Source organism: Callithrix jacchus, chromosome 13, assembly GCF_049354715.1.
Source record: "Callithrix jacchus isolate 240 chromosome 13, calJac240_pri, whole genome shotgun sequence".
Classification (NCBI taxonomy): Eukaryota; Metazoa; Chordata; class Mammalia; order Primates; family Cebidae; genus Callithrix; species Callithrix jacchus.
The window spans coordinates 37,670,470-37,685,999 of NC_133514.1; the positions used below are offsets into that span (position 1 = coordinate 37,670,470).

The 15,530-nt window shown below is 36.6% G+C and overlaps 1 protein-coding gene across 3 annotated transcripts in view; it reads left to right on the forward strand.

Moving 5' to 3' along the window:
* The first annotated feature begins 784 nt into the window (after positions 1-784).
* KCNU1 (potassium calcium-activated channel subfamily U member 1) overlaps positions 785-15,530 on the forward strand; it is a 144,954-nt gene continuing 130,208 nt past the window's right edge. For all 3 annotated transcript variants that reach the window (XR_008475938.2, XM_035270261.3, XM_054243837.2), the window contains exons 1-2: positions 785-1,030; positions 3,738-3,857. Coding sequence is in view for 2 of the 3 variants with exons in the window: in XM_035270261.3 (XP_035126152.1) it covers positions 815-1,030; positions 3,738-3,857 (336 nt within the window). In the remaining variant the exon portion in view is untranslated. The remainder of the gene's footprint in view (positions 1,031-3,737; positions 3,858-15,530) is intronic.

A 15,530-nucleotide genomic window follows, 5' to 3' on the forward strand; every position in this document is an offset into this window, starting at 1 on the left:
GTTTGTTTGTGTGTTTGTTTGTTTGTTTGTTTTTGAGATGGAGTTTCGCTCTTGTTACCCAGGCTGGAGTGCAATGGCGCGATCTCGGCTCACAGCAACCTCCGCCTCCCAGGTTCAGGCAATTCTCCTGCCTCAGCCTTCTGAGTAGCTGGGATTATAGGCACGCGCCACCATGCCCAGCTAATTTTTTGTATGTTTAGTAGAGACGGGGTTTCACCATATTGACCAGGATGGTCTCGATCTGTTGACCTCGCAATCCACCCGCCTCGGCCTCCCAAAGTGCTGGGATTACAGGCGTGAGCCGCCGCGCCCAGCTTCTGCTCCTTTGTTTAAAGGATAAACAGAAACCTTGAAGTACTTCTCTCTTCTGTCCTTCCAAGCTTACTAAGAACATGGCATCCTCCCAGATGGAGAAGCAACTCATTCACACACATAGTTGGCTGTCGTTTCACTCAGAAGAAGTTTATTTGAAATTATTTCTCTGCATTGACAGATAACCAGCTGATCATTGCTACAGAGAATCGGATTTCCTCAAGGCATGGAGAAGGTAACACTCAGATCTAGAATTCTGATTTTTTTACCACTCATATTGTAGGCCCCAGCCATCTCCAGTTGTGTATTCATTCACAACCCACAAGCTGGCACCCAGGGGTTGGCAGACCCTTATTTCTGGAACCTCTCACTGGTTATCAGACCTCGCGTTGGAACACTGTGCCACAGTGAACTCTGACTCCCGGAATTGTTACCCGGTGACCACTGTGACATCAAACGGCCCAGCAATTCTGTCTACTGATGTCTTGAACATGTTTCAGACATGTTCAGACTAAGTTCAGATTTAGTTCGGACTAAGCTAAAAGAAGAAAATGGGAAAGATGTGGCAAAAGTTTCCTGTGAAACTGAGATCCAATTGGCATTCCTTCTCTCCTCCTTTTTAATCTTCCTCAGTGGACTCATCATCCTGTTGATCTTCAGGCTGATCCGAGGAGCTGTTAAAAAATGGCAAATCATCAGAGGAACAGGAATTATCTTGGTCAGTTTTCTTATTCTGGATCCCTGTGTGTGAAGTCAGAGACGGGTTTGGGGTAGGTTTGTGTTTAGCAAAAGATCTAGGCTTCATTCAGTGTTTCAGGCTAACAGACTCAGCATCTGTGGCCTGCTGCCTCAGAAAGGGTAGTAAGCCAGACCCCAGGCCACGTTCTGAAGCCTGCAGAGACAGGGCCAGGTCTCTTCTTTTTCCCATCACTGAAAAAAGCAGTGTCTTATGTGGATGATGATTAGTGTTAGCCCTGGAAACAGAGGTCATTGTTCTGAAAAAAAGGTTCATAAACATTATGTCCATGCGTCTATCTTGAATCTTAACAAGACAACTGTGCTAGGTCGTAGAGAGGAGGTGAAAAGGAACAAGACATCAACGTCAACCCCGCTTTCATAAATCGTTTGTGCATAATGCATATGTACTGACATGCATACATTGCCTTTTGTATACCATGTAAAGACAACACATTGAGTTGCATATACACACAGAAGCCCATGCACACACCCATGCACCATCCAGCCATAAATGCAAGGACACTTCTTATACCCAAACAATCTTAGCAGGAGTTGATGTTGTTGAATAACAGCTGGCAAACAATGATGATGAGAATAAATAATGTATTACACAGATAAGGCATTGCTTAAGAGCTTGAAATAAAGCTCTCAAATGCTGTGTAATGGATGTTCTATTACCAGAGGCCAAAGGCGAAGAGTTTTATCCACTCTGTGTAGTTTGTTTCCATGTTTGCTTCCCAAACTTTCTTTCTCTAATAGATTATACCAATTTCCATAACAGAACACATTTCACCTGTGCATGATAATATTGAAAATTTACTTAAAACATTTATTTTAGTGCTAAAAATCTACATAAAATATAATGTATAAATTGATACATTTTTAAGGTTATTGGTAATACGGAATTTTGATTTCTGTATTTGAAAGTTAGCCAGTATTGAAGCTTATAGATTTTGCTCCCAAACAAGTTTGCTCGATTGATTATTTCTACATTAAGGACGTTGAGTAGTGGTATAACAACCGTAGAAAGAACTGTAGGATACTGACTCATGGGTAAATAGCTATCATGAACCTGCCTCCTGGTTTCTACCTTGTTTTGTTGTTTTTAATGCACAATTCAATTTGTAGTATTTTTAAATCTTCTTAGTCTTATGCTCCAGGCAATGTTCTTCTCTATCATGTTCTTTTTTGTGTGATTACAAAAATATGAGAGTACATTTTTCAATTTCCTGTATTTTTTATCGCTTACTTTGGGTGTAACTTATGTCTATACTTCAATCCAGGTGTACCCTTTACTTACAGATCTTTAGCAAATGTTACAAAATGTTAAGAAGTGAGCCTGAGTAACCAGAATGCTGTACTATTCTGCTTGTGAATCATGAGGAAAGAGTTTGATCAAAGTTGAGTTACTTTTCAATGAGTTGTTTTGTTTCATTAAATTGAGAGGGCCCTGTTTTTCTCTAAGCCTTTGGAGAAGTTGGACAAATGTAAAATCAAAACCAAAAAAAGTCAGAAATCTAGGTGTACCGTGAAGAGCTATTCAAAAAAGTATTTGGAGAGTTATAATTTCTCTCCTTAAATGTGCATTTTAAAACATTTATTACATGTATGAGTATGATTTTATTATATCTTAGGACCAATTTGTTTTTCCACAGAAGGTAGCTCCAATTTGATGATGGAATTCAAATGAGTGTTCTGTACTAATGTCATACCTAGTGTTTTTTAAGATTAGTTCTCAGACAGCATTTAGGAACACACATTAGTCACTGAGTATTGGAGGACAAATCATTGATCAGGATGTGAACTTCATCAAAGTGTTTTTTTAATGAGACTTCCCTTCCATCATTCAGAAAATATGAGTAGAAAAATTAAGTGATTTTGAAATCCTGGCTTTATATAAAATGAGCTTTTTTGAAAGTTGGAGAGACTCAGTCAGCTTGGTATGGCTAGTCTTAGTTGGTTCAGATATTTCTTTGTGGTGAGTACAGACTATTATCAACAAACAAAGGATGCTAGCTCAGGCTCCAGCCTTTCCTCCTTGCCCAATATTAGGAAAGTCATTCAATTTCTCCATATCCTGGTTTTCATAGCAATATAAAATTGATTAAATCATGCCTAACTTTATCATATGGGATTACTATAACATTTAAATATAATCAGTAAAGACATTCTATAAATGTGAGGAAGGATTACAATTTCGGAATATAACACCAGGCAAAAAACTAAAAGCAACACAAAAATGCTGAAAACCTCCCCCTTCTCTCACAAAATGTGGACACTTAAGTAATCACCTAAAAATCCATTTGTAATCTTTTTTCTCTTTGTCCACATATCTCAATGGAAACTGTTACACTTATACCCAGAGCATAGAGAAGCATGCTGCTCCTAATTCTGATCCTTGCAGTGATGTCAGTTTGAAGGGTGTGGGACTGAGTATATGTGGGAAAGACATGGAGGAAGACTACAGAATTCAGTATAAAAAAGCTGTGCAGAAAACCAGGAAAATGCAAATCCAGTAAAATCTGTATTATGAAATATTGAATAAGCAACTTCAGGGTTCCCTGGTTTAGACAAGGGAGAATGATTTCCAAGTGATACCATCACAAGAGGCTCTATCAACATAAGCCAAACAGATTTCTTTCTCTGAGATGCAACTCACATCTTCAATTTCTTTCTCTCCATTGTAGGAACTGCTCACATCAGGTAGCATTGGTAAGGACCCTGTAAGAAGCCTCCGCTTCCAGGGACAATTTCGTGATTGTATACAAATGTTGCTTTCGGCCCAGACCTTTGTAGGGCAAGTGTTGGTAAGTACACTTTCAATGTTAGCTTGCTAACAAACTGTAGCCATAGGTGTGCTTATAGTCAGTATAAATCGATTCTCCAGGTAAACCTCTGATGTTCTCTTGGTCGTCTTGTCTAAAATATCACCACCACACCCTCTACCGTTTTTTACTCATTATCTTGCTTTGTTTATCTCTGGAGTGAATATAATTGCTAATAGTTATATTGTATTGTTATAATAATTTTATAATAATACAAAATCGTATTATATATTATTATATAACTAATAATATATAATACTTTATATAATAATATGTAATTATATAATATATGTAATAATTATATTATTAGTAACTATATTCTTACTAATTATAGTTAATTACTAATTAGATAAGTATACATTTATAATTATAGTGATTATATAATGTTTACTAATTATTTTATATTTATAATTATGTAATTACTAACTGTGCATTATAATTATATTTTATATTTATTATCAGTCTCTCTCCACTAGGAAGAAAGTTTTGTTAGGGCAATGGTTGTGAGCATTTGGTTCTCCTTATATATGCAGATGGATATGAGCATAGATATTTTCAAAAAATGTTTAGTAAACTAATCAGCCCTGAAATGTATAGCTACTTTCCTCTCCTTTGATTCCAATAGATCTCTTTATTTCACTAGCAAACTAGTCTTTAGTGCCCCTCTATGATATTTATTACTCTACTTCCTATTTTAATCTCAGTAATTTGAGCATATTAAATCCCACTTCAGCGTTATCTCCTAGGGACATCCTAACCTTACCTCTTTATTGGGCTAAGAGCTCCTCCTCTAGCTTCTTGAATTTCACTTAGCATTGCTATTAAAATTATCTGTGCTCATGCCTGTATCTCTCAGAATACAGTGAGCTCCTGAGGATAACACACTATGTCACTAAAATGTTTATTTCCCATTGTCTGGAAATAGCAGATGCCCTATAAATGAAGATTGCAGTGATCATTATTTCAGGAGTGTAGTTTGATCTAAAACATGAAAAGATGAATTTCGTTATTAGGGGTATGCTGCCATCAGATGATTTTATGGTGGAAGTAGGTTCATGTGAGCTAGAGATTATCATCTGCTGTTTATAATTAGCAAAAGCATGGCTCTTTTCCAGTTACTGCTTAATTTCTATGTAAGTCATTGCTAAAACTTGCTTGGAAGTATATAAGTAAAACTGCTTTCATAAAAGCTCCAGGGAATGTTGAAATCATCTGGAAATGTGCCTCCCCATTTTCTGTCTTCTAAAGTTTTTGATCTCTTTTCCTGAAATCTCTGTGGGTATGACCCATTGCAGAAAGATTTTGTAATTCTCTCTGATGATATGAGGAATTTCTTGGTTAGGATCTCTTCAAATGTTGAAGTCATGTTTGTGTGAGAATAACTTTGGGAATTATGTCTTAAAGGTCACTGGGATGAGGGAGAAGAGAACTTATAACATCCATTATATGGGAAGTGGGTGGAAAAGGAATGATTACAGATTACATACCAACAAAAATTACTTATTTAATCAAGGGAAACTGTATTATTTTAACCTATAATAGCTGGTGATTATGTGGAACAGCAGGAGGTATGGAGTAAAATTAGACTAGAATGAATACCCTAGGCCACATGCGGTGGTCATGCCATTAGCACTTTGAGAGGCAGAGGCAAGAGGGTCGCTTGAGCCCAGAAGATCAAGACCAGCCTGAGCAACATAGCAAGACCTCATCTTTACAGAGAATTATAAATTAACTCAGCATGTTGGCCTGCACCTGTGGTCACAGCTACTCAGGAGGCTGAGATGGGAGGATCGTTTGATCCTGGGTGGTCAAGGCTGCAGTGCTACAGTGAGCTGTGATCACGCCACTGCATTCCAGCCTGTGCAACAGAGAGTGAACTTATCTAAAAAATTACTTGAGCTTTGAAAGGCATAACTGAGCCCCAGAGAGATCTCAAGTACGGTTTTAAGAAAATAAAATGGCTGATAGTTCCTTCTTTCTATCCTTTCCTTCCTTTGGAATTATTTTACTTCTTTCAACAAATATTTATTGTTTGCCAAGTATATGCTAGGCAGACACTCTAGATATAGTGGAAAATGCAGGCAAGAGTCTTGCATTTAAGAAATTTAAATTCTAGTGGAGATAGATATGAAAAATGCATACATATACATAAGATAAATTCAGATGACGAGAAATATGAGTGAAGTGTTTGTGAGGTTTGGTGGTTTGGAGTTGGATCACAGTGATCAGAGGAAAAAAACAAACTTCTAAAAAGGTAATATTTGAGCTAAAGCATGATGACAAAGAATAAAGGAATCGAAGAATTAAGAAAATGAGGTTCCAGATTGAGAGAATAGAATTGTGGAGGCAAAGAGCATCAACAGAGTTTACTGCAAGCACCAGAAGGAGACTCCTATGCTAGGGACATGTAGGTCAGGGGATGGCGTGGTCTGAGAAGAGACTGGAAAATGGCTGTGTCTTAAGATTCATAGATAGGGGCTAAAGGACTCAAAGGGAATCACTCAATTCTAAGGCAAAGGGAAGTCTGAGATCTTAAAGCATGAGTTGACATGGTCCAATTATACTTAAGGTTCAAGAGGCACTAAAGGCTGAAAATAAAGGAATTGTCAAAGGTATGCCAGGAAAATGGTGGTAGAAATTAGAAGTACAAGTTTAATATCACGTAAGTTTGAATTCAACACAATTCAACCATAACCTTTGAAATGATAAATGTAACAAATCACAAAGAAGATATAACATCATTAATATCACTACACAAAAAATACAACCTCAAAATACATAAAACATTAAGAACAATTTTGATAAATGAAAAATAAAATAAGTGAACTAAGTATCAGCTCAAAAAGTTAGAGAATGAAAACATTAAATCTAAGCAGAATAAATTTAAAAGATAGTTAGAAATTAGTGAATTGTAAAATAGCTGATTACTTCAGACAATGAAATAGACAAATCAATAGCTAGTCTATAAACAAGGAAAAAGTACAAATATATGAAATAAGACATTTAAATGAGAAAATACACATTAAAAGGAAATTGAAAAACTATATATGCAATTAATTTTGAAAACTAAATGATTTCTTAGGATAATATGAATTACCAAAAGTGTCCATAACATGAGAAATTTAAACAGACCAAATATCTGGAAAAAATAAAGTTGTCAAAGACCCATAATCATCATCACCTCCCTCCCTTTCTGCCCCTTTGATGAGAGACTTGGATGATTTCAAGGACCTGTCTCTAAAATCGTCAAGGAATAGATATCCCTAATGCCAATTAAACAGTTCCAGGTCATGGAAAAGAAATCATTACGTGTTCTTTTCCAATGAAGACAAAGTATCTATATGAAAATCCTCCAGAACAGCAAATTTTTATATACCCTATAAACGAATGCCCTTAATACTTTGAGGGAGAATACATGGGCAACCACCCAAAAGAAGAATAAGGAAAGGAAAAAGGAGGGAGAGGAAAACAGGAAGATGGAATAAAAAGTAAAAGAAGAAAGAGGAAAAGAGAAAGAAGGAAAGTGAGAAGGGAATTCCAACAGTCAAATAAAAAGATTCCCTTCAAAAAAGGGTGCCTTCTAGAGGCCTTCCTATGTTATTAATATGAATAGAATAAGACAAGGTATTGATCAACTCTGTAGCACCTATGGGTTTGGTGTGTTAAATCAACTATAACTACGGAAAAATGTTCTTCTGAATTTAGTTCCAAATATGACCCTATTCTCAAACAATTATTCTACTCCTACTTGAGATTTTTATTAATTATGTAATTGATTGTGTTTCTCCATTGCTTTGTGGCTAGAAAATGTAAAACCAAAATTATGCCTTATTAGCAAGTGTATCTATTTTTAGCACCCTCCTAAGCACTATTGTATGTTTACATTCTGTTTCTCTGGCTTCTCTGGCTTCTTTTTTTTTTTTTTCAGGTAATCTAGCATTTTGTGTTTTTGTATTCTGCCTTAAATACTTTCTGTAAATGCATAATCTTTTCTCTGAAAGTGTAATCCTCTCTGTAGATAAATTAAGCCCCTGGCAACAACAGTTGTCAACCTTAGTATACAAAAACAACTAAATGCACAAATAAAGCCTCATAATTCATTTGGAAATGGGAAAGAATATTTCAAAAATGGTGCTTGGAGTGATTAAATAACTTCCTTTGCTGGTTTTTTTTTTTCTCATTTTTCGAATGTAATCCAAACTCTAGGGAAAATAAAAGAAAAACATAAAACATAGTGAAAAAGATTGGCCTCTTCATACCTTACATGCATTGTTTATGTGAAAATGAAATAAACCTTTTCCACCATCTTGAGATGAGTTGTATCTTTATCTTTGTTTTTTTTCTCATTTCCTTTCCTTATTCCATATTTTATATTGAATGCATATATGCATGAAGCATCAAGAATTTATTTTGGTATATAGCATGAGAATACAGTTTAGAGGTCTTTATCATATGAACAAAGAAGACACTGGCAGGAAACACTACATTACGTTCCTAAAATTATTTTTTTGCAGGTAATTACCTTATTTTTTTTCTGCACTAATCATTTATGGATATTACTATTTAGCTTTTCATGCATGCAATACAATACCTTAAAAGTACAAAGCAAAAACTAAATTTCTTTCTTACCCCATCCCCAGAAGGAAATTCTTCCTTCAAACCTCTGCAAATTCTCAGCAACATTTTCCGATTCTTCTTATTTAGGTGTTCAGGCCACTTAGGATACCCTTCTCCTCCCATAATTGTATCTATAAATATAAATTTTGAAATAATATGTTACTTCTTGTGGCACTTCTTTATGGAGAGTAGTAAAGTGAATGGCTAGTGAAGCCAGTGGAGGTAAAATTAGATCTGAATTCAGGTTAGTCCATAGATCCTGTCTTCAAATAGGGATACACCCCACGAGAAAGGGAGGGATGTCAACAGATTTCTGAAGAGTCAGCAGGTGCAAAAAGTTCTCCAACTTTCCTAGGTTCTACTTCCTAACATTGATGAAGCTGAGAGCCCCACATGCCTGTTTTCCTTTTCTCTACTACTATTTCACAATCCGTTTTTATTTCAAGAGAGGCACCATCATTACATCCTTCTTAAATTAGGAAACTGACACATATCTCATAGAAATATAATGTAAAAATTATAAAGTGGAGATGAAAATACTATCTATGGATTTTGATAAATGAGCTCTAAGAATGAGTTAACATTGTAATCATTATTGTAGTGTCGTCATTATTACATGAGTTAATAAGTATGAATATATAGAGCTTGTGCATATAATAAACGTGTTATTAATATTTTTAAGAACATTATCTCATGACATATCTACTAACATAAACAATGACTAATATTGATGTTGAACCCTGTCTCATTCTAACAATAAGTGATATCTATAAATACTATATTAATTTTAAAAATCCATCTCACGGATGAATTTTTTTTTAATTTTATGTTTTATAATGATTAGATTATAATATATTTATGTTGTTTAATAAAAATTATAAGGATAATTCAATCCAGAAAAAATACATAAAATTGTATTTTGAGACAGGTGTCAGGAAATTTAGATTCCCTTTTGGTTTCTTGCACCTATCTTGAGATTTCGAACCTGCTCCCCCATTTTTCCATTGTTTATTATTGGAAACAGTATGTGTTAGAGGCACTAACCAACGTGACATTTGATGTTGTAACTAGGATGATCATAAACGCAGCTTTCTGCTAGCTGTCTCAGAGTAATTGTTAATAGAGTCTCTTTTATTTTTTAAAGTCTGTATGTTTGGACAACAAATAATATAGTCACCTCTATTTTAAATGAATACAAGCCACAGGTCATTTTCCAAGGAGGAGGAGCCAACAGAGAGAGGACAACTTTGTCTCTCCTTGACTGCCCCACAGATTAAATTCTGGCTTTCGTTAGAGAGAACCTTTTTGGTTTCTGTTTTTGTTTGGTATGCCTCCCTTTCTCTAATTTGCACCCTTCTTCCCCTTTCCTCATGAGTCATGTTCCTTCCTTTTGGTCTCATTTAGCCTTTTTGGAGATACGTTTCATTAGCCTCATAAAAAAATAGCTTTATTTATTAATTCTACATACACAAATATATAGATACCTCAGTGTGTGGAGAATTTACACATGCACATATGTATAATTAATATCTTCTTTAGCCTTCTTAATTTTAGTATTTTTCTTAATTTTCCTTTTCTGCCTCGCTAGGCAATTGGCTTAATTTTCTTAATTTTTCTTAATTTTCCTTTTCTCCCCCTCTAGTCAGGTATAATGAATGTATCACATGCTACATCACAAGTTCAGGATGAGAATTTTCTCATAAACCTTTTCTGATACCCAAACTGTTTCCTCTTTCCATCCAAAAGTCCATCCTGGCAAGACGCAGTGGCTCATCCCAGTAATCCCAGGGCTTTGGGAGGCTGAGGCAGGAGAATCACTTAAGCCCAGGAGTTTGAGACCAGCCTAGAAACATAGTGATTTCTACAAAATAATAACAACACAAATACCCAGGTGTGGTGATGCACACCTGTGGTCCCAGCTTCTTGAGAGGCTGAGGTGGGAGGATCGTCTGAGCCCAGGAGACTGAGGCTGCAGTGAGCTGAGATCACACCAGCCACTCCAGTCTGGGCAACAAAGCAAAGCCCTGTCTCAACAAAATAATTAAAAAAATAATAAAACAATAAAAAATAATAAAAAAATAAAAGTCCATCCTAAGCTGAGGAAAGAGAAGTCTGGTTGGGTCCTAAGTCTCTTGGGAGGAAACCCTAAATCCGTATTTCCTCTTTGCAAGGAGGTGGGGCAGAGAGAGCTAATTCTAGCCTCCAGGGCAAAAAGGATTAATGGGTAATACACATATTGCTCAATGGTTCTTGTGAAGCTTGCCCTTTACAAAGAACATCCTTAGCACAGGTGTTTTCAGCAGCAGTGGCTCACACTGCTAGCTATGCCAAAGGGGTCTGGGCTTCTTCCCCCGGAGCCTCTACCTGCCTCTGTCACCAGCAGTGACTAGTCTTGGACGTCTCGTGCACTTGGCACTTTCTCCTAATCACTGGCCCTGATTGCAGAAACCCAGCAGCTCTATCAGTACCCCACCTCACATCTGGCATCCACATCCATGCCTTGTCCAGGCTCTGAGTAATCATCCACTTCTAGGCCAGATCAACAAGAGGCACAGGGACTTGGTAGAAATGGTCCCCTAGAGGATGGGTACCTGAACTATCCCAGGCTGGCACCCCAGGAAACTTGCTCAGTGGCTAGTGGAAGGTGGTGTGGGGTTGGGCTGGACACTTGCCCCTTCCTTTGCAGAAGCAGCTTGGTAATTTCCAAACTTCTCCTGTCCATAGTTCTCGGTGTCCTGAAGGATCTGGCAGTAATTGACTTCCTCCTTTCAACATTGTGTTGGTGAATTCACTAGACCACTGGATCTTTCAACACGGAGCTTGTGTTCTTGGCTGGGGCGGCTTCTATGAGTGTCTTTCTGAGATCCAGCTCATCCTTTGCCCTCTGGGTCAGCTTGGCCATTGGATCGGGTAATATTTGTTGTCAGGCTGGATAACCTTGTATTCAGGACCAGAGTTTCATCACCTCACTCGACTTAGCCCAGATACAGAAGACAACACCACAAGCCCAGGCTAGGTCTCACCATCTTGCACAGCCTTCACAGTGGAAATAGACATCTGGGTTGCCTGAATTTTCCAGTTTCTTGAATTGAATTGAATTTTATCAGAATTTTTCCTCAGAGTAGTTCTTTGGCTATATCTCAGAGACTATGGCAAGTAATGCTCTTAGTTTTAGTGATGCAGAATTCATCTTTTAAGTTGTTTAATTTTTTGTTTTAAGATGGAGTCTCACTCTTGTCACCCAGGCTGGAGTGCAGTGGCACCATCTTCGCTCACTGTAACCTCCACCTCCTGGTGTCAAGCGACTCTCCAGCCTCTGCCTCCCCAGTAGCTGAAATTACAGGCATGCACCATCATGCCCAGCTAATTTTTGTATTTTTAATGGAAACGGGGCTTCACTATGGTGGCCAGACTGGTCTTGAACTCCTGACCTCAGGTGATCCACCCACCTTGGCCTCCCAAATTGCTGGAACTACAGGCATGAGCCACCATGCCTGGCCCAAGTTGTTTAAATTTTAATTTTGATTTCTTGTTTGATTCATGATCCATTTAGAGAAATGCATGCTTTCACTTTCCTTGGACAGACGAGTTTTTGACTGTGGATAGAGTGGCTATCTTTTCTACTTTGGTAGAAATTTATGGTCTGAGAATGTCAAAGCTTTTATAATTTCATACTTCACGGAATTTATGGAGAAATTCTTTGTTGCCTAGTACATAATCAATTTTTACTACTATGTAATGGAATTTTTAAAGACTATGTATTATCTATTTGATGTATAAGCAATACTAATTATGTTATATGTGTTTTCCATATCCTTAATTATTTGCTGAATGATTGAAAGGAACATGTCAGAAAGCTTCATTCATAATTTTTTAGTTTTATTGACTGCCATGTATTTCCAGCAGACTTTGAATGATATATTCTTATATGATATCCATTGATAGACAAAGTCATTTTTATATCTTCTTGGCTGATATCAATATGAATCTTCTTGGCCTTTTATCAATATGAAATATTCATTTTTGCCAAACTTTGTATTGTTTTTGGTTTTGTTTTGCTTTTGCTGCAATATTTTAGAATGCAACATTAATATGTAACATTAATCTTTCTGTTTTCATTTTATTTCTACTTGACTGAGATATCTTTGCTTAGCTCTCTTTCAATCTTTCTTATTTCCTCTTAAGTGTGTCTTTTGTAAGTGTCATGTAGTTGGATTTTTGTTCTTGTGTTGATTTAAAAATGCATTTATTTTTTAATATGCCAGGGGAATGTAATCATTTTCCTTTATGGTGATATATTTTGTTGGTTTTTATATTATAATGTTTAGAGATTAAATTTACTGCAAAACAGAATATCTAAATATTGGCTTAAACAAAGAAATGGGAGATGTGTTAGTAAAGAAAGAGAGAACAGATATTGGACACACACTAGGAGCTCTGCCAGGGTCTGAATTTCATGTCTCAGCGGAGAGGCTGAACTACATGCTTGTGAATTTCAGGAGATTTGGGTTCCAACACTCACTCCTCCACTTCCTACTATGTAATCTTGAGTGAGTTAATTTTTCTAAATTGAAGTTAATTCACATAATATGAATATAAAGGAGGTTATAATAACACCCATTAGAGTGTTGCAGGGAGAATTCTATCATAATACATGTAAACCACTCAAGGCAGAGTAAGCACTGACCATTGGCTGATATTTACATTTCTACTTTATTTTTTTATTACTTTAATTTATTTTTTGGCATCCTCTAATGTGGATAATTTAATTTTAATAGACTGTTATAAGCATTATGTAAATCAAATGCAGAACAAACTATCTGCCCTATATTTCTTTGTGTGTTTTTTATATGTATATGCTCCTTTTGCATGAGAATAATTGCCGGGGATTGAGTAACACTTTCTGAATCTTTAATAGTCAAAAAATGTTTTTTCCTGCTCTTACGAGAAAACAACAACGTGGTTGACTTTGAATTCTTGGCTTGCAATCTGTTTTCCCTAAAACTCTGTAAAAGCTGCTCCAGCATTTTCTAGAACTTAGGGCCACATGCCAGGTACAAAGCTATTGTCTAGCAGCTCCCAATGTAGTCTCTCTCCTCTGTTTTATGAGGTGGGGCCAGAACTTAGTTAAGTATGTCTCTTCTGTAAGCTTGCTCCTAGACTCTGCCAATAGGGAGTACGAGATGAGGCAGGAAGCCTAGAGGTCAGAAAGAGAACTGTTTGTTGCTTCTGTGATTTTGTATCTGTTCCTTTCAGTCTCACCTAGTCAATAACAGATTTGTAGTCCAGTTGTACTTAGTTCTTGTTTCCTTTTTTTTTTTTCCAACACTGCCAGGAGCAGCTCACAGTGTCTCCGTGGAGGCACAATTAGCATCTGTGCCAGGATTCTTTCTCTTAAGTCCTGAGGAGTAAGCTCTGATATTTTTTATCTTGTCCAAATTCCTGTCTAAGGGATCTGGGGAATCATGCCCTACAAACCATAAATTCTCATCAGATTGGTTTTATTTAACCCTAAAGATTGTGACTTAACTTTCCAATCTGACTGGCATAATATTATGCCAGAAGAAGAAAGTCAAAAGATTTTACCCCAAAACATGTTTCTTTGCCATATATTGAAACAGCCTTGCCTTTGCTGTCCTTTATGGGGGAATATGTGCCTCTGTAAAGAATCTCTGATAACATAGCTAGATCTTTTTCTTCCAGGCCCTCCCAATCCAAAAGAGATTAATTAAGAGTCTAGCACCTTTTAAAGATCTGGATAGGAAACACTTGTCATGTATTGTCTCTAAGGGCAGCTACCATAAGACTTCAAAGAACCTTGGTCTCCACAATCTTTTACCTTAATCAGAACATTTCTATCAATCCCAGGTCTTTAGACAAAACTCAACCAATTGTCAACCAGAAAATGTTTAAATTTATCTATAGCTTGGAAGCCCACCCCACCACTGCTCTGAGTCCTGCCTTTCTAGACCAAACCAATGTATTTCTTAAATGTATTTGATTGATGTCCCATGCCTTCCTAAATGTTTGAAACCAAGCTGCACACTGACCACCTTGGGCACATGTTCTCAGGACCTCCTGACAGCTAGGTCATGGTCATTCATATTTGGTCCAGAATAAATCTCTACAAATATTTTACAGAGCTTGACTCTTTTTATCGAAAGTCTGAATCCCAACCCCAAAGAGCACCTCTTTAAAAATACTAAATTTTGAGAATTCCAACCTCTTTCTTGTTGTTCCCCCAGCCACTGGGGTGCAGAAGCTCCGAAGCTCACTGTTATTTATGCCCAAATTCCTCTTCTTGCCTTTCTGCTACTCCAGTTCTACTTAATAAGTTTTTAAAATTCAATTCTCTTAAAATGAATGGTATGATTTCTGCTTTCCCTGCTGGATCCCAACTGATACAGATTAGAAAGGAGAACTACAAAGTCAGTCTTATTTTCGCCATGATGTGGCTATATGTGTGTCTTCTTTCAATGTTTTCTCCCTGACAAGCCTTAGTGGGCCTTTTCAATCTAGACTCAGGTCAATTTTCAGTTCAGGGAATCACCTTTAGCTTTTTTCTTTAGCTTCCTTTTTTTTTTTTTTTTTTTGGTAAAAGTGTTTGTCTTATTCTTTTCGAATGCCCATTATAGTGGTTTGCTTTGCATATACCCTGCTCTTTTCATTATAATTTTTATCTTGGATTTTTTGCTTGGTGGTCTTAGAGAATTCCTTTATTCTAGTTCACTTTCATCAGTATCCATTCTGCTATTCAGTAGCTGTATTGAGATTTTTATTTTGTCAATCACATTCCCTCTAGCCCCAAGAAGTCTCTTACTCAATTATTGTTCCTTCTGATAGTAGGCTGCATTTATTTTCTCAGTGTAATATCCTCTCAAATCTCACTAGAAACTCTAATTGTAATTTTAGAATGTTGAATCTTAACAGATTCTGAGTTAATACTTCTATGAAAGTCATTCTGTGTACCTTCTTTGCCTGATCCTCCTGTTTTCCTATACTTCTGATAAAAAGGCACTTTTCCATGGTCAGCTAATA